The sequence below is a fragment of the Protobothrops mucrosquamatus genome, unplaced genomic scaffold (assembly GCF_001527695.2).
Source record: "Protobothrops mucrosquamatus isolate PMUCROS unplaced genomic scaffold, P.Mucros_1.0 scaffold212, whole genome shotgun sequence".
Classification (NCBI taxonomy): Eukaryota; Metazoa; Chordata; class Lepidosauria; order Squamata; family Viperidae; genus Protobothrops; species Protobothrops mucrosquamatus.
This window is the reverse complement of record NW_015386566.1, coordinates 949,262-968,890: the sequence shown is the minus strand read 5'-3', so window position 1 is coordinate 968,890 and position 19,629 is coordinate 949,262. Positions and strand designations below refer to the sequence as shown.

Here is a 19,629-nt window from a genome sequence, read left to right as displayed (position 1 = left end):
TGCTATCATGTCCCCCCTCGTCCTTCTCTTCGTTAAACTAGACATACCCAATTCCAGCAACCGTTCCTTATATGCTTTAGCCTCCAGTCCCCTAATCATCTTTGTTGCTCTTCTCTGTACTCTTTCTAGAGTCTCAACATCTTTTTTACATCGTGGTGACCAAAACTGGATGCAGTATTCCAAGTGTGGCCTTACCAAGTGGTATTAACACTTCACGTGATCTTGATTCTATGCCTCTGTTAATGCAGCCTAGCACTGTGTTGGCTTTTTTGGTAGCTGCAGCACACTGCTGGCTCATATTTAGGTGATTGTCCACTAGGACTCCGAGATCCCTCTCACAGTTACTACTATTGAGCGATGAATGAATCACTTCATTGACTTTGCTTGATATTTTATTTTTAATATTACATGTTACCTGGTATGTCTCAGGGCTGCCTGAAATATAGCCTATATCAGTGATGGCGAACCTTTTAGAATCCGAGTGCCCAAAAACTGCCCTGCCCACCTGCAGGGCCACTCACCACCTCCATGGCCCACCGCAGATCGCCCAGGTGGCCCAGCAGCGCCATGGTGGCCACGCCCTCCGCATTCCACACATCATCTGTGTGCGACAGGGCATGAGGGTGGAGTCTTGTCCCTGCTGCCATGTGCTTGGCTGTGCTGTTCCACGTGGTCCGCACCCGGGGGTGACTCTCCTCCAGGGGGGATGCTGCTGAGGAGGGGCCTGCGGGGAGAGGCGGGGCTGGGACAACAGTACGCGTGCCCACAGAGAGGGCTCTGAGTGCCGCCTCTGGCACACGTGCCATAGGTTTGCCACCACTGGCCTATATCCATATAACAATCCCATCTGGTGGTGAATGTATGCTGATTTCAGTGTTCACTAACTTTATACATATCTGGGGAGGGGGGAGGGAGAACAACCTTAAAAATGCAAAAAGTGGCAGACTTAGTGCAAGGCGCAAATGTTTGTATTTAGCCAATGATAGATTTGTTACTTGTCTGCGAGCACATACGGATCCTCCCGACTCACATACTTATCCAAGAGCCCCGCCCCATGGAATCTGTTTCAAATTCTAGTTTTTATTTATTTATTTAGAAATTTTATATAGCCACCTATTTGTTCACAGTGACTCTAGGCAGTTTACAAACAACAAAAACACAATATAGAAAAAAAAACAATAACCACCCACCCACCCACCCACCCAGGGATACAACACACAGTCAAATGAGCCATTTGATGGGCTCCATCCAGTGGTGGGATTCAAAGAATTTAACAACCGGTTCTCTGCACTAATGACCATTTTAAGTATTAAAAAACGATATACCGAAATGTAGTTTATTATTTCACGCATTTAATACTTAAATAAGAACAATAAAAGAGGTACACAAAACTAGATTATGCTATAAGTTTTAAAATATTAATGAAAAAATATTAATACCAGACAAAAACAATAAAAATGTTATTTAAGATATTTCCATATTGCTTCTTGATTGGCGTCCTCACTTGCAATTTTCTTCGCTTTTATCCGAGCATCATCAGCTGGGTGATTTATCCTCAACATCTTTTCATTGTAGGAGTAGGATCCTATTCCTTTAGAGGTAGGCCGATTAGAGATTTCCCGATGCACCAATCGGAAAACTAGAGAGATGAAGCGTCTATTCCTGAAATTACGTATGAGAAGCACCACCTAGTTTTCGACTGAATGACGTGATCGAAGGGACCGTGTCTCCATTTGGTTTCCATTTGGTTTCCATTTCTCCTCTCTTTGGTTTCCATTTCTCCTCTCTTGGACTTTTGGGGAAGGGTTTTTTTCTCCCCGCCTGGAAGGAAGTTGTATGATAAACCAGACGTGTTCTAGAAAACACAGATTTATCATAACTGGTTCACCGAACTCAACCAAAAATTAGGTATCGGTTCTGCCGAACCGGTGCAAACCGGCTGAATCCCACCACTGGCTCCATCCCATTCTGGTTTCCCCAAGTCTGCTGGCAAAACCAAGTCTTCAGGGCCTTACAAAAGACTGTCAAAATGGGTGGGCAGTCTAATTTCTGAAGGGATGATATTCCAAATAGAGGGAGCCACCAGAGAGAAGGCCCTTCTTTTGTGTCTCAACAGATGTACCTCTTTAGGAGACAGGACCCACAACATTCCTTGCCTCCCTGCTCTAGTGGGTCGGGCGGATGTGACCAGCAAGAGATGGTCCCTCAGATAACCTGGTTTCAAGTCATGAAGGGCTTTAAAGGTGACAACCAGCACCTTGAATTGCACCCGGAAGCAAACTGGCAACCAATGCAGCTCCTGCAGGAGAGGTGACACATGTGCACACTGAGATCTGCACAAAACCATGTAGACTGCTACATTTTGAATAAACTGGAGATTCCAGATGCTTTTCAGGGGTAGCCCCATGTAGAACAGGTTGCAATAGTCGAGATAGGAGGTGACTAGGGCATGAGTGACTGTAAGTACGGATTGTTGGTCTAGGAAAGGACGTTAACTGGCACATAACCTGCAGTCGCTCATAGACCCTCCTGGCCATGACTATATTAAAATCTATGCTATATTAAAATATATTAAATAGATATATTGAGTGAGTGAGAGGAGGCACATACCAAACAATATCTGGTTTATTTACAGAGTAAAGCAACCCAATCTATTATTTACAGAGTGCAATTGCAAAAGGTTGGTGAATAAACAGATAGCTGTTGAGCTTGTGGTTCCCAGCTGTAAATGGAACATGGTCAGCTTTGATCTGATGAAGTTTCAAACAAAAAGTAGGAAGAAAGTAGATTAGAAAGCTTAAGCTAGGGAAGCAATGCTTATTGAAAAGCACTGTATTCAGCCTCTGGGTCCAATAAGTGGAATGGCCCAAAGCGAAAGTGCATGGTTTGCCAGCTCCAGCTCCATACTCAGCTTTGTACCACCTAGTAAGGGATACGTTCTAAAAAATGGGAAGGACTAGGCCCTTTTAGGAGAGGTCTGGGGAACATAAGCAGATGTTTTAGTACCTAGACCGAAGAAGGTACTTTGCGCAGACTCGAAAACAGCAGATCTACTGTAGCTAGTAGATACGCTGAAAGATGGGGAAGTTTAGGAGATAATGAAGGAGTCAAGGCAATAAACTGGTGGCTGAGAACCATAATCTGCACAATCGCAGTGGGAGCAAGATTCTACATGAAAATAAAATAAACATCTAAGATGCCTAAGATAATTTAAAATAATATAGGTAAGGGACCAGGGGACAATAGAGAATGAATTGATGAAAGGAGAAAGTGCCAACTGGGTTTTCCATGCAGTGACAAAAACAATTCTGTAAGCCTCTAGACAAAATTATTAGCAAGGACAAATGTTCACTGCGAATGGAGCCAATGATGGTTACTTTTTCTTCAAAGAGCCTTTAGGTTTCTTTTCTTTCCCAGATGGCCAAGGTTTTTGGCCCTTCTCTTCCTTTTTTCCTTTCACGTTGTCTAAATTCTCGTAGAGGGTTGGTTCCTCCCTTTGCCTGTATAAGGGGGAAAAGAACAAAAGAAGACAAGGTTCACAGATAATGTTGAATCAGCAATGGGCTTGTTATGTGCATGAGCCTCATGCAACTTCTCATATTCTTCTCTTTCTTGCTTTAAGGAAAAACATTGCTGCTTTCTGTTTATCAGATGACCCACAAGAAAGCACAATTAAATATTGGCTTTCAATCCAGTTTGTTGTGGTTGTTTGGCAACTCACACTTAACCAGTTTGCATAAACAGACCAAACATGATTTGATTTACATGAAAAAATAAGGACGTTATTAACTAAGGAGACTGAGTTGAGATGGGGTGGAAAGGAATAAATGAGAACATACCAGTCTATAGATCCAGAGTGTGGTCTCAAATTATATTTGAGCTATTCAAATTCTGAGAAACAGCTTATTTAAATCCAGTTTTCTACCCGTCCAATTAATCAAAGGGATTTGCTTTCTAGTATTTTTTTTTTGTTTCTGTGTATTCTTCATAAATAGAGCAGGTTAAGTAGTATTTTTTAAAATAACCTTTTAATACAGCACGTATATAGCATAAAATCATATTATTGGAATGGGTTTTGGACATCAGCCATTCACTTTCACATATATACAGGATCAAATTTCAGAATTCTTTCAATTCATCAGATTGCCATCAACAAAGCATCAACAAAGAAGACGCTCCAAAGACAACCTGTTAAATACTTCATAGTCTATTCTGTTAACATTCAGCGGAGAGTGATTTTCCTGCAACTTTCATCAATTGGCTTTAATTCTAAATTTTAGAGCAACAAGAGACAAGCAATCTCTATTGTGTGTGACAAGTACTTGAGGACTGTCATCATGATTCCCTTTCATTTTTCCCCCTCTAGGCTAAATCTTTCAACTTATCTCTCAGGAAATTATTTCCCAAGTTTTGATTCATATAGATATTTGTTTTCAATCAGAGTACCCCCCAAAATATTGAAGAATGCTACACAACAAGTTTAGGATGGTGTTACGTATGTCATTGATAGAGATCAGGAAAATATCCATTATTCTTAGTTTCTTCTATCCAGTTTAAATTCAACATTGCTGAACGTTTTTAGACATGAAACTTGCATCTAGTTTAGAGTTTGCTCCAGGAGAGAAGAATGTTAATTATCTAATCTCTACCACTTTCAGAACATTGGATTGTCCTCATACATACTATTATTTGCTTTGAAAAGGTCTTACCTGGAAGATTTTCTAGAAACCTTCGGGTGTGAGGTCTTCTGGGCAGGTGGGTAGGTGATATTCCCATATTCTGATTCATTTAGTCTTCCTTTTGGAGACTGGAGCAGAGAGAGAAAGGGGTAAAAGTAAAGCTAGAGCAGGGGGTTTGTTGTTCACTGAGCACTGTCTTACTGTATGGAAGGCAAGGAGCTGAAACTGCCAATGTGAACAGAAGGAAGCAGAAGTCTCCCTTCACAACCAAAACAAACAACACCCATCTCCCACCATCTGTTCTTCTTCTTCCATTCTCCAACTTGACTGTGAAGGAACTTGAAATCTCTCCTTCGCTGTGATCCTGACTGGCAAGTCTCTTGGTCAAGATCCACTGATTATTGCACAGCCAGCGAAGATGGCAAGGGCTCGGTCAATGAGGATTAAACCAGCTTGGTTCTTTAACAAGCGTCTCTAACGTGGCTGCTAGAAGATGAATGTGCCACAGCTATTGTCCCTTTGCTAGGGAGCTCAGCTAACTCTATTGTAGTGGATGCCATCTGCTTCTCCAGAGGAAAATATAATCACCACCCAAAGTAACAGGCTGGCATTTGCATGCCTCCTTCAAACCACTACCTGCATGATGTCCCGCTTCTTTTTGGTGATCTCTATATATTGGCATATGGCCATATAGATGAACTTGTACTGAGCTTCAGTCTGCACCATTCCTGAGCGCTGCGACCGGACCATTTGAATGGCCTTGGGGATATCTATGTCACAGTCCAGTCCTGGGACACAATGAGAAAGAGAAAGGAGGAATGGGAAAACAGGTTATAGCATGCAGAACCGGATTGACATAGTGGTTAAGGCAGTGCTGGCGAACCTCTGGCACGGGTGCCAGAGGCGGCACTCAGAGCCCTCTCTGTGGGCATGCGTGCCGTCGCCCCAGTCCTAGGCCTTCAGCTGGGTTTTATAAAACCTTTTCGCTTTAGGCCTCTGCTGCCGTGTGCAAAAAAAAAAAGATTCAATTAATCAGTCAATTTCAACTTCTCGCAGGGAAAAAAAAAAGATCTTGCAAAGTTGGAACTGATTAATTGAACTTTTTAGTCCCACCCAGTCTGCCATTACCACCACAGCCACGGCCACCCAATGGGCCACACCACCCGGCACCCGACGATGCATAAGTGGGTTTTGAATTGCAGTTTGGGCACTCGGTCTCTAAAAGGTTCGCCATCACTGGGTTAAGGTGCTGGCCTAGAAACCAGGAAACTGGGAATTTTAGCTTTGCCTTAGACGTGAAAATAGCAGGATGATTTTGGGCCAGTCACTCACTCTCCTGCCTCACAAAGTTGTTGTGGGGAAAATAGGAGGAAGTATTATGTATGTTCCCCACCTTGACAATGAATACTTCATTATTTCCACCCTATTTTTAGATTATTTATTCACTTTACAAATGTGTCTTCGTGATTTCATCAAAGAAGTCTATTTCATGTGTACAAGTCTTAAAGATCCGACGAAAGACTTCGTAAATTCCGTTAAACACTTGGTGATTTATACTTTCCCATTTAAATAAATTATTTTCTAAATTAATAATTAAAAGTCATAACAATCCAGCAACAATTAAGCACTTTTAAATCCGACTCATTATACTTGCAAAAATGATCTGTTTATGTTCATTACTAGATGTAAATAGGATACTTGTAGCAGCCTCCTTAAAGTCTGTGGAATTTCAACCTTGATACACTAAATATTTACTTGATCACGGTTTAAATCTGTTCACATGCGGTGTTTGACTCTAAATGCCTAGAAATGACGATCACCAGAAAGGTAGATGTAGCAACTTCCCTGTCATGGCTAATTAAGGATCTTTCTCCACTTCATCCTAACATGCTCTGCCAACCTCTTTCCTGCTATGCCTCCCAGCCCATGAGAGAGAGAGCCTTAAGTGATCCTTGCCTATCCCTGTATGGTGTTTCCTCCCTATTTCTCATACTATATCAAGGCTTTGCAGGTCATTAGTGGGAAGCACGAATGGAGGCTTCAGCCAATCCAAGGTCAGAAACCCAAACCAGTCTCACCTTTGGTGGAAATCATATCCACAGTCATATCAATGACAATGATGGTCCCAGTGCGACCAATCCCAGCACTGTAGAAAGAGGAAGAAATGGGGATTATGGGCATCGGAGTGCATTCTGGCCACAAAATAGGCACATTTCAATATGTTTATGCCACTTTATGACTGTTCCACAAACAGTACTGTGGTTTGACCCAAATCTATGTAAACGTATTAAAAGCACTATCAAGAACTGAGCCAACAATGATATTTTTGAGAGCAGAATGTACACATGGAAGTAACTCAGGAACAGACAATTTAAACAATGTCTTATATTTTCCTAGAGATCTGCACCAAAATCCAACAAATTTAGAGGGTTACCACAGAGAAAGTAGTGCCTCTTGCATTCACCAATCTAGTGAACTAGTGGGCACAGGAGCCGAAGCCTGGGATCCAAATGGTACTAACAAGAATGCAAAGGACAGAATAGCCTTGTTGGATTATACCTAGATTTGTCAACTGACAAGACACTGCTGGAACATTTCAAACAAAACCTCAGAAGTATTTTATATTTATTAATCACACTAATTAGATTGTCCAATTCTTGAAATCTGGGTGGCAACCAACAATAATACAGAATATAACAAAACAATGAATCAAGGAGAGACCCATGGTTCTCCTAGGAGAAACAGCCCACAACCAATCTTGCACCAATCCAAAGAAATCCTCCACTCACCCTAGTCCAAAGCCTGGGGCAGAGCCAGGGCTTCAGGGTCCATTGAAGAGCAGGGTAGGGGCCATTTCAATCTCTTTCCTCCAGAGGTATCAATAAGTGAAAACAATAGTGTTACGCTACTATGTCTTGGCCTGAATCTTGACCAGAAAAGGTCTAAATAATTGGTTTCTTCTGGGGCCTCTGCAGCTGCAGTGCAACCATCTTCTCAACTACCTTTTTCAAGAAGGGGAGCTCGGAAACTCAAGGCAAATTACTAAAAGTTTTATCTGATCTGATGGATAATTTAGGCTAAAGCAGTATACCAGCAAAATGCTATGGACATAGTATACTTAGATTTCAGTAATGCATTCAACAAAGTAGACCATAACCTACTTCTTGGTAAGCTAGAAAAATGTGGGATAGACAGCATCACCACCAGATGGATCTGTAGCTGGCTGACAAACCGTACTCAACGAGTACTCTTTAATGGTACTACATCTACATGGAGGGAAGCAAGCAGTGGGGTACCACAAGGCTCTGTCTTAGGCCCAGTACTCTTCAATATCTTCATCAATGACTTAGAGGAGGGAATAGAAGTGGAACTCATCAAATTTGCAGATGACACTAAGCTGTCAGGAATAGCCAACATCCCAGAAGACAAGCTCAGGCTCCAAAAGGATCTTGACAGACTTGAACAATGGGCCCTATCAAACAAAATGAATTTTGATGTGGAGTTTTCGTTTCAAAATGTGAATCCGTCCTTTTTGGTTTCCATGTTCATGTCTAATCCGCTTTGGACCGAGTTTTTATCATTAACACTCTCCCTGGAACCTCAGGATCACCTACTAGTGAATTCGTACTCGGTCGTTATATACCGTCGTCCGTTTTTTCGATAATGTTAGGAACCAACATATTTATCTCCGTATCTTAGTTAATCATGTGAAGTATTAATACCACTTTATAAAACCTTAGTAAGACCACACCTGGAATACTGCATTCAGTTTTGGTCAGCACACTACAAAAAAGATGTTGAGACTTTGAAAAAAAAAGTGCAGAGAAGAGCAACTAAGACGATTAAAGGTCTGGAGATTAAAACATATGAAGAACGATTACAGGAATTGGGTATGGCCAGTCTAGAGAAAAGAAAGACTGGGAGGGACATGATAGCAGTATTCCAGTATCTGAGGGGCTGCCACAAAGAAGAGGGAGTCAACTTATTTTCCAAAACACCAGAAGATAGGACAAGAAACATTGGATGTAACTAATCAAGGAGAGAAGCAACCTGGAATTAAGAAGAAACTTCCTAACAGTGAGAACAATGAACCAGTGGAATAGTTAATTGTGGGTGCTCCATCATTGGAGGTTTTTAAGTAGAGACAGCCACTGGTCTGAAGCAGCAACCAAAAAAGCTAATACAATCCTGGGTTGTATAAACAGAGGCATAGAATAAAGATCACATGAAGTATTAATACCGCTTTATAAAACCCTAGTAAGACCACACCTGGAATACTGCAGCCAATTTTGGTCAAAATATCACAAAAAAGATGTTGAGAGTTTGGAAAAAATTCAGAGAAGAGCAACTAAGATGATCAAAGACCTGGAGACTAAAACATATGAAGAACGGCTGCAGGATTTGGGTATGGCCAGTCTAGAGAAAAGAAAGACTGGGAGGGACATGATAGCAGTATTCCAGTATCTGAGGGGCTGCCACAAGGCAGAGAGGGCCAGGTTGTTCACCAGAGAATCAGAGAGAAGGAGAAACAATGGTTGGAAACTGATCAAAGAGAGAAGCAACCTGGAATTAAGGAGAAACTTCCTGACAGTGAGGACAATCAACCAGTGGAATAGCTTGCTCCATCACTGGAGATTTTCAAGAAGAGACTAGACAATCACCTGTCTGAGATGGTATAGGTTCTTCTGCTTAAGCAGGGGGCTGGACTAGAAGACCTCCAAGGTCCTTTCCAGCTTTATTCTATTTTATTTTATTGTAGCATTCTAGCTTGTGGACATATGGAAACAAAAAAGAAATGGTAATTTAAGAGAGTACACCTACTTTTCTGAAAGACATTGGGTCTTTTTCAAGAATAGATATGATATAGATTTCAAAGATTTTGGTTACTAAGGTTTCTGAAGTAGACATATTAGCAAACTTTCAGATTATAACCCTGTGTGTTTAGTTTATAACAGGAAATCCAGTTCTTTTAGATGGAGACTAATTTACATTTGGGAGAGAAATTTATATTTCAATCTAAATGTTGTTTAGAAAGAAACAATAGTGAAGGACTGTAAAAAGAAATTAAAGAATTTTGTGAAAATAATTTAACTAAAGTTATGATTTAAGTACCTTCACGGCAAGTAAAACCTTTATCTGAGATCTTACAACATAATAATGAATTCAAAAAGAAGAGACAAAAGAAAAAGCCAACTATTTTGCATGCGATAAAAATTAAAGAAATCTACAGAGAAAATTTCTTAACAAATTAAGCTTTTACAATTACAGTTATCTATGCTAAGCAAGAGAAATGGTAATAAAAATGAATTATGTAAAGGAAAAAAACATTGAGAAATGGGAACAAAAATGAATTATGTAAAGCAAAAAAACTTTGAGTTTGAAAACAAACCAGGAAAATGGTTAGTAAAAGAAAGAGAAATGAAACATAACAATGAATAACAAGAGGGAGATACTAAATTAAAGGACAGAGTGGCCAAGCAAAAAGCATTTCATCAATATTTTTGTAATTCGTATAAAGCAAGTTAAATCTCTCTGGGGGAAAAATAAATGAATACCTAAAACAGGTATTGGTGGACATGTAAAAAGGTTAGAAAATATGGGATTCAAATAAACGTGTTGATTTAGGTGATTTCAAAGATTAAGATAAAAACCATACCGTAGGCCTTTCTTTTGGGTCTGATGGTTGGAAAAAAGTCATGGGAATTTGTTTTTGTTATTTGGCAAAACTTACAATGAAGGAATGGTTGGTAAAGATGATGGATTTTACTGAGAGGCCAAATGAACTTCTTTGATTAGAGAAAAAACACTACAGTATCTAGTTTATTACTGATGGAAACTTATTATAGACTTTTCATGGAAAACAGAAAAAGAAATGAAAGACAACACAGTCCTAAACTGCATCAACAGAGGGATAGAACCAAAATCATGTGAAGTGTTAATACCACTTTATAATACTTTGGTAAGACCACACTTGGAATACTGCATTCAGTTTTGGTCACCGTGATACATGGAGACTGCATGATATGTTAAGACTCTAGAAAGAGTGCAGAGAAAAACAACAAAGATGATTAAGGAACTGGAGGCTAAAACAAATGAAGAGCAGTTGCAGGAATTGGGTATGTCTAGTTTAGTGAACAGGAGGACTAGGTGTGACATGATAGTAGTCTTCCAAAATCTAAGGGGCTGTCACAAAGAAAAGGGGGATAACCTGTTCTCCAAAGCACCTGAGGGCAGGACAAGAAGCAACAGATGGAAACTTATCAAGAAAAGATCCAACCTAGAAGTAAGGAGAAATTTCCTGACAGTGAGAACAAATAATCAGTGGAATACCTTGCATCCACAAGTTGTGGGTGCTCCATCACTGGAGGTTTTTAAGAAGAGATTGAACAGCCATTTGTCGGAAATGGTATAGGGTCCCCTGCTTGAGAAGGAGATTGTTAGAAGGCCTCCAGGGTCACTTCCAACTCTGTTATTGTGTCAGTTATGATTTTGATGATTAACCATTATATATTACAGAAAGAAGAGAGATATGTTGTAGCCTTAGCGAAAGAGGTAAATTTCTAATTATACTTGTAACTACTGTAAGATCAGAAGTAATTTCTTTGTATCTTTATTTCTTTTTTATTTTTATTTACTTTTTCCTTTTCTTGCACTTTTAGCTTTCTGTTTGATTTCTTTTTTCTTTCCTTTTATTAATTTGTATTAATTCTTATCTTCTTTTTTTAAAAAAAATTCTGGAACCCAGATAAATAAAATGCCCAGTAGCAGGCAGTTTTCTCTGTGGTATATCTCACAATATGCCCTCATTAGCAGCAGATCACTCACCTGCAGTGCACTACGATAGGTCCAGCTCTTGGGACACTCTCCTGCATCCGACTGACTTCATCAAGGAAGTTAAGAACTCCTCCAGGCTCACTGGGCACTCCATGGTCTGGCCAGCTCAGGAATTGGTAATGACAGATGTCTCTCACAGCCTCATCCTAATATGTGAATACAAAAGCACACCCTCATATCTGCTATCTTTTTCCTTTTATTCTACTCCTGCTCTTCCATCCTGCTTGCAGTAATTAAAACACACACACACAGCTACCAATACTGACAGTAGAAGATTAGTTCTCTTTTTCTGCCAGCCAGCCAGAAACTTCATGAGGGCAAAGAAGGTTTCCTCTGCAAGTCCCATTGAAGAACTGATGTTCCAGCTCTTGGTATATTTGGACTCCATGCATTGGGTATCCCAATGGCTTAGTTCATTAGTTGTGGAGCAAAGAAAGTGCCAAAAAGCAAATAAATAAAAAAGGGTGTCTTGAGATCTACTTTCCCCCAAAATCTGGCAGAATATTTCTGCAACAGGAGAATACTTGCAATCTTAATGAAGTTGTTTCAAAGTGTTCTGAATGAAGCATGCTCAATTTTAAAACATTAGAAGATGCAAGGAAGAGGAATAAATGTATTATTCTTCTGTCTCCTTTTCATTTCTTAGTTCCCACAAAGGTTTGGAGTCAGAGTTGGATGGTTGAGGGAAATGCTCTAAGGCTTCAGGTACTCACATTATTGATTGGTGAAAGCCGAAGTTGTCGGAGTTTATAGTCTATCGCCTCACGGTCTCCAATATTTTCCACAATATATGGCCCGTACTCTTTGCTGCTTCCTACTTCTGGCCAGTAGGGAACACATTTATTCTATTAGGAAACCAGAAAAAGATAAGGGAGAGGGACTGGGAGAGCACCACTGGAACTTTATTTAAATTTAAACCTTCGTTAAAAGCAATTAAACAAGTTTACAGGTTCCTCCTTAAGTGCAACTTTGGAGCAGTTTTTGGGGTAGCCAAAGTGATTTTAGTAAGTCCAATTCTCTCTCTCTCTCTCTCTCTCTCTCTCTCTCTCTCTCTCTCTCTCTCTCTCTCTCTCTCATTCTCTATCTATCTATCTATCTATCTATCTATCTATCTATCTATCTATCTATCTATCTATCTATCTATCTACTTACCCTTCCTTTCTCCACTTCCCGAGTGGTCATCACAATGATGCGTGAATTTTCTTGCCACACCATCTGCCAGAAATCATTAATGGTGGCCTCCAGGCAACCTTGGCTGGCAATATAGGTTTTACTGCATTCCTCCGGACTGAACAGCTCATTCTGCCAAGGAATAAAGAGATGAGATTAAAAAAAACTCTCAAGGAATAAATCCACCCCATCCCTTCTTTTCTCTAGATGTTACAGGGTAAATTAATACTCACTTTGATGTAGTTGGCATTGATATAATCCGACCCAGGAATATTCACATCTCTGTCTTGAAGGATGACTCTGGAGTGGTCAACTGGAACATCAGACAAACAACATGTCATTGAAGAATCACACTTTAGTAAATTTTCTAGATACAAATGGTAGGAGACAGCTTTTATTTCCCATGACCCATCTGAAGCATCTGAAAACACAGGACTGAAATTCTTATTTCCAAAGTACCACTGGCAAATTCTCTGACTTCAGTAACACTACTTAATTGGAATGCAAGTTTTTATTCCTTAATTCCTCTACTTCTTTCTTTTCAAGGAGATTCTAATATCCTGCAGAAAAAAACCAGAGGTAATTGTGCCTTTCCTTCTATACCCAGGGAGAGAGAGAGAGAATAGAAAAGAAAAATCTTCAGCGGGAAGCTTGTGGTCTTGCTTGGCAGTGAGGAAAAAGAATAGCAGTTAAACAAAGCTGGTATACCAAAGAAAGCCATTGTAGCCACAATACTCTGATGACTTCAGAGCTGAAGGGATGGGGAGGAAACTGGAGAACCATAGTACTGGGAAGGAGAGACTGGTGGGAGTTACTCTCATGAGAAATAGGTTACTCACCAACCCCATGGAAGAAACTCAAAGTGCTTGAATTGCGTTATTGCTCCTCCCTCTCTAGTTTTAGTCACGGTCTATTACTTTCTCACATTTATCTTGTTGTTTTAGATTTTTAAAATATAGTCTGGTTTGAATCATTTAAAGGTATTTGCTAGTTTTATATTATTTTATTCTGATATAGAGCATTTTTTCATTCTCAAGTCAAATTTTATAGAAAATTAAATATTTTTTCTAATTACCCCAAATTGCGCAAAATGAAAAAAAAATTCTTTGAATATTTGGACATCCAAGCTGGAAGAAATTTAACTTGACTAGCCTAAGGAGAAAAGCTAGTTCATAAGTCAATATATCTATGAAAGGTTGTGCAACATCCAATAAAATGCTACCCAGACTTTTGCTTTTAAGTTAACTGCATATTTTTAAGGAACTGGGTTTTTTCTTTTCTTTTCTTTTTTGAAAAACAGAGATACACTTGTAATGTTTCAACTGCAGGCAGAGGAGTATTTACATCTTTGTTATCCGATTATGTTATATTCATAGGCTAAGCAAGGTTGAACTCCAGACTCACAGGGCAAGATATTCTTATAGCGATTCTTGCTCTTATTTTCTGGTCTTTGACCCTCGTGTCGATCATACAAGTTCTTCGTCTCTTGTTTCTGCAGGCTCTGAAGGAAGAAATGAAGAGAGGTTTTAATAATGCAGATGTAGCTGATAGCTGAAAGCACATCTATATTTAAAAAAGAGATGGGAAAAAATAAACCCTCAAATATTTAAATTGTTCAATCAATGGATGTGTTGTATTTCACAATTACTGTATGACTATTGATTACATCCCTGTTGGCTAAGGCCACCTCACATCAGGAAAGTATGGAGAGTAATGCTTTCTCTGATAAGGAAATGAATTTCTGCTTGAGACACCATTGGTCTGAATCCTAATTTCTTCTACAACTGTATTGCGGGCAAGGAAATTCTGGCTTTCAGATGTTGCTGAATTACAGCTCCCTGTAGGGGAGCTGTTCACCGGGGCTCCTAGAGGCTCCAGAAATAGTGTATGGATCTTTGGATTGCAGCATTGAATCCCAAGGCTAAAACAGGAGGAATAATTCACTGCAGAAAACTCTACTCACATCAAACTCCTCCCAGAAACCACCTTTGTTTGCCTCTTCTGCTTGACTCCTCCTTTTGAGCATTTCCACTCTGTTTTCAATGTCAGCTGCATTCACTCGAGTGGCATTGAAAGGCTTGGAGAGGGAATGAGAGAATGAAATGAAAGAAGAGAGGGGAAAAAGGAATGTTGAGACAGAGACTTGCAAGTAAGAGCACCAAGATGCCCATCGATATTTTCCTTATCAATTTCACTAGTCAGATGCCTACTCCATCCTAATTTAATGTTTTTGGATCTTTTCTTAAATTTATAAAACAAGTAAATACTAAGAAACTAGCAGGTTATAGGCAAAGGATTAGCTTCCGGGATAAGTTATATTTCCAAGAATATCTCTGAGGCCCAGTGCTTTTTTTGTAAGAAAAAAAAAAAAAGGTGCGGGACCTCACACACGTCATACAACCCGCCTTGCCTACCCTACAAGGTTCCATCCCAAAAAGGTGCCGGAATTCCGTTCTGGGTGTTCTACGACAAAAAAAGCCCTGCTGAGGCCTGCAGATGGTCTGTAACTTTCTTAGAAACTAAATATGATCCATAGTTGCAGCCACCCCCAAACTTTGTTTGCAAATGTGACAAATGTGCAGAAAGACCAAGATTGCAAGGACCATTGAAAACTAGAGGCAGATAAAGAGACTTTGGGGAAATGGACATATTATAATTGGACATACCAACTAAGACATCATATGAATTTTGTTCCAAATTTTGACAACTTGGAAAAAGAATCTAGGTTTAACCTTACATGTCACTCTAAGTATAGTCTTCTTTAGTCATGTTTTATTGAACATGTTACTATGACTAGGCCAGTGATGGCAAACCTTTTAGAGACCGAGTGCCCAAAACCCCCAACACCACCCCTGTCCCCGCTCTGCCCTGCCCACTGGGCCACCCACCACCTCCACGGCCCACCACAGATCACCCAGGCAGCCCAGCAGCGCCATGGCAGCCACGCCCTCTGCCCATGCCTCACAGCATCATCTGCACGTGACGGGGTGCAAGGGCAGAGTCTTGTCCCCACTGCCCAGCTACCATGTCCTTGGCTGCGCTGCTTCGTGTGGGCTGCGGCCAGGGGCGACTCTCCTCCGGGGTGGCTGGTGGTGGGGAGGGGGCCATGGGAGGAGGCAGGGCTGGGGAGATGGTGCATGTGCCCACAGAGAGGGCTCCGAGTGCCGCCTCTGGCACCCGTGCCATAGGTTCACTACCACTGGACTAGGCCCATAAATCCTACTAAATCCTACTAAACCATAAACCACAATGACTGACTGTGTAAAACATGCAAAGCCAAAATCAAACAAATCACATTACTATCTTATTTTTGTGCAAATCTAACTTGTTTCTCTGTTAAGGTTAACTATCAAAGCAAAATTAGTGTCTGAGAAAAGAAGTTGATGAATGAAAACTATCAAGGACATAAAGTTAAGATTTATCTGATGCTAAATTTCAGTAGTGGTAGAGTTCATTAATTTACCTTGCATGCACAACACCTTATTAGCACAATTGGCTTTGTGATTGTCTTTAATTTTGAGAATGTTAAATAATATTGTTGATGCTAATAATATGACATTTACACACACACAATACATAATGTCTGAATTTACACATCTATACCACTTTCTATAAACTGCATTAGACAACATAATAAAATTACCTTTTGAACAATGCAGAGAGATGTTCCATAAGTAATAGCTTATTTACCTGTCTCAGATACACATAATATCCAGATGCCTCCTCAATTCCTGTCTTTTTAAAATGTTCCACTAAGTCAGTCAAACTGACGAACCTTGCTGTACCCCCAATTGTGTACTGCCCTTTCTAGAAAAATGGAGAAAACAAAAAGTATTATTAGTCTAGTCCCTCATATATGTAGCTGCCTTTGTGCCTATGTATACACATACTTAATCTTAACCTATATATTTTTTTTATTGAGCTGTTACCTTTTTGATCCTGTGGAAAGCTAATCATAATTAATTTAATTAAAACAATTAAATACTATTTTACTTGCATATAGTCTCTGGTTTTGAATCAATAATGTTATCATCTCTTTATGTAAATGTATTTACATTAAAATATTGGTCTCTTCTTAAGATTAATTTTGGTTGGGCTCTGCAAAGCATTCCAAAGGGAAACCAAAGGCTTGGTACAGCTGCTTCAAAAGGCATCCATCCAGGCAAATGTACCTGTGGATACATTGTTGATAATCTAATAAATTCCATACAGAGCATGTTTGGGACAAGCTCTGAACAGTCATGTATGCCTTCTACAAGGGACAGCTTTCACTCTCATTTTGAGGATGAGATCTTTGATCCCACAAATTGACTCTGCACAGAGTCCTTTTAAATGTTTTAAATAGCTCTTGAAATTTCTCCTTTGTTCTTCTGTTGCTTGATTTTTAATTTTTTGTTGATGAGCACCTCTAACACGGCAAGCTTTTAAATATCCCTGTTAGGTGAAACCACAGGGGCTTCTCCCATCCCCGACACTAAGAAAGCCTAATGTAGACTAATGAAGACCAGTTTCTGAGCAAAGGGATAACTTCCTTCCCTTTGAGTCTAAACAGAAAGGCAAAAGACTTCAGAAAGCTTTTATTCTTTGAATTTTCTCAGGAGCAGCAGTTGGCTGTTGGGAAAAAAAAGAAGGAATCCTAAACCCACTCCAAGTTCTGGGGTGAAATCATCCAGGGCCCAGGAAAAATATAATCTAACCCAGATTTCTATGAGCAGTGGATATTACAGTGAGGTACTAGGTTAGTTTTATTTTGTGTGTCCTCAAGACAAAGAGCCAATTTCTTTCCAAGCTATTCTTCCTTAGGGCCTAATCTTCATATTGTTCCTTTGTTTATCCAACCTCTCCTGAGATTTAATCAACCTAAACCAAACACACATCAATGTTTTCTTTTCTAGAAAATAATGCTCTTGTATGTTCCTAATAAATGTTCAATACTATTCAAAATATTCATTTTTGAGTTACTTCAGAAGGTTAAACTGATACAGAAGTATGATTCAGGAGAGCTAGAGGTATTGCTTATCCCATTTTCTCCAGACACTACTGAAAAATAATAATGAAAGATTCCAAGGTTCTTTCTTGTCTCCTGTGTTACTTAACATCTATATAAAACCACTAAGAAGGATGATTTGCAAGTCTGGAGCTAATTGTCATTATTAATGTAGTACTTATATCTAAGGGGCTGCCACAAAGAAGAGAGTGTCAACCTATTCTCCAAAGTACTTGAAGGTAGGACAAGAAGCAATGGAACTAAGGAGAAATTTCTTGACAGTTAGAACAATTAATTAGTGAAATGACTTGCCCAGAAGTTGTGGGTGTTCCAACACTGGAGGTTTTAAGAAGAGATTGGACAACCATTTGTCTGAAATGTTATAGGGTTATAACATGCCTGAGCAAGGGGTTGGACTAGAAGACCTCCAAGGTCCCTTCCAACTCTTTTATTCTGTTTCTCAATTATACCATTCCTTTTCTGAATTTTGGGGGTTCAGATGTCTCCAGATTACAATGAATGGGATGTGTGTGTGTGGAATTTGACATAGACAGGATAGAGGTGTTAATGATTCTAGGAGCTACATTTCAGAATCTGGAAAAAAGATGCATATTCTGGATTTCATTCCACTCATACTTAAGGGAAGTCTGGGGAACTTTGAATCTGCAAATGATATTGGACATCCCCACAAGATCAGTAGCAAGGAGCACTTTATCAGCTTTGGCTGATAAACCAAATGTGCCTCTCTACCTGGAGGTAAGAAACCAGGCTTCTAAATTCTCTAAGTAGAGATCAAGTATAATTAATGAACAGTTAATATGATTGTTCTCTGTTTAATAGTGCCTCTTCTGGGACACTAAACTGTTGTATCTGGAGGGCTCTTAAGGACAGCCTCTCCCTAATAGTTAAACAGAATATATAGTGGATTGAGATAACAGAATCTTTAGTCTGGCAAGATTTTGTCTATAGGCGTTAAACAATAAAGATCTCAGCTTGGAAGAATAAACCCTTGTCATTCTTGGTTTGGGGCCTGACAGCAATGAAGTATTTCTAGAGAAGTGAAATCTTCAGGTTTCACAAGAAGTTTTAGACTTTTAACCTCCTTCTCAGAGTCTCCAGATGAATAAATAAAAATTCAGCTGTGGGGGCAGTATCAAGAAAAGCTATTTTCTGTTTTGACTCTGAGGCTGCCATTTGCAGTATACTACAGATTCTGCGGCTTCCATTTGAGCACAGATGAAACCCAGAGACATAGTCAAGCTCTTTGCTTGATCTAGCAGGTATCAGTTTCTTCCTTGTCTAAGGACAAGTCACATTCCTTCTCTACTTCACCAGGCCCACATCTTGGTTCACATGAGGATCCAGCTCCTGGATCTCAACGAGACTTGACTATAGCTATCTTTGTCATCTTCTATGGCCAAACAAGGTTTTTTTGAGAACCTGATCCCTTTTTTTATTTAAAGTGTAAATAACCTTTCATTATAAAATGAATAACCTTTCATTATAAAATAACCTTTCATTATAAAAATATATCGCATGGGTGCAAATGTGAAATATTGTAAATCAATTTATAAAATGTTAAGGGTCAAGGTTCCTGATTGGATAGTCATCTGAAACCATGTAAGAAGGTGAAAATGATTTGTATATCATCTTGCAGGGACTGAAGTCAACTCTATCTCCTCCTTTATTTTCTCTCCCACCTTCTCACCTCACACATAATCTTGATATGGGTAACTTTAAGTCGTTCTTGGCTGTGGGCTCCAGTAACATCAGTCCTAGGTTTAGGCTGGTCAGTCAGGACAGACAGCACAAAATCACCAGGCTTGCTAAGGCTCTCGCGCACTAAGAAGGTCCATGGTGCAGTTTTGGCTTGGAGTAAAGCCTCAGCTGCTGGACCAGAAAGATGTCCATGGTACCACCTGAGGAAAAAGAGAGGTTAAATAAACAACCGATTTGTAG

General features: G+C 39.7%; 1 protein-coding gene across 1 annotated transcript in view; it reads right to left on the bottom strand.

Annotated features, from left to right (window-relative positions):
* Positions 1-2,607: 2,607 nt before the first annotated feature.
* Positions 2,608-19,629, bottom strand: part of PTPN6 (protein tyrosine phosphatase non-receptor type 6) — a 30,893-nt gene continuing 13,871 nt past the window's right edge. The window contains exons 4-15 of the mRNA XM_015814024.1: positions 19,379-19,589; positions 16,374-16,490; positions 14,647-14,760; positions 14,088-14,184; positions 12,917-12,996; positions 12,666-12,815; positions 12,227-12,358; positions 11,505-11,659; positions 6,758-6,825; positions 5,316-5,467; positions 4,710-4,807; positions 2,608-3,500 (exon numbers count right to left, since the gene is read on the bottom strand). Of these exons, the coding sequence (XP_015669510.1) occupies positions 3,374-3,500; positions 4,710-4,807; positions 5,316-5,467; positions 6,758-6,825; positions 11,505-11,659; positions 12,227-12,358; positions 12,666-12,815; positions 12,917-12,996; positions 14,088-14,184; positions 14,647-14,760; positions 16,374-16,490; positions 19,379-19,589 (1,501 nt within the window). The 3' untranslated portion in view covers positions 2,608-3,373. The remainder of the gene's footprint in view (positions 3,501-4,709; positions 4,808-5,315; positions 5,468-6,757; positions 6,826-11,504; positions 11,660-12,226; positions 12,359-12,665; positions 12,816-12,916; positions 12,997-14,087; positions 14,185-14,646; positions 14,761-16,373; positions 16,491-19,378; positions 19,590-19,629) is intronic.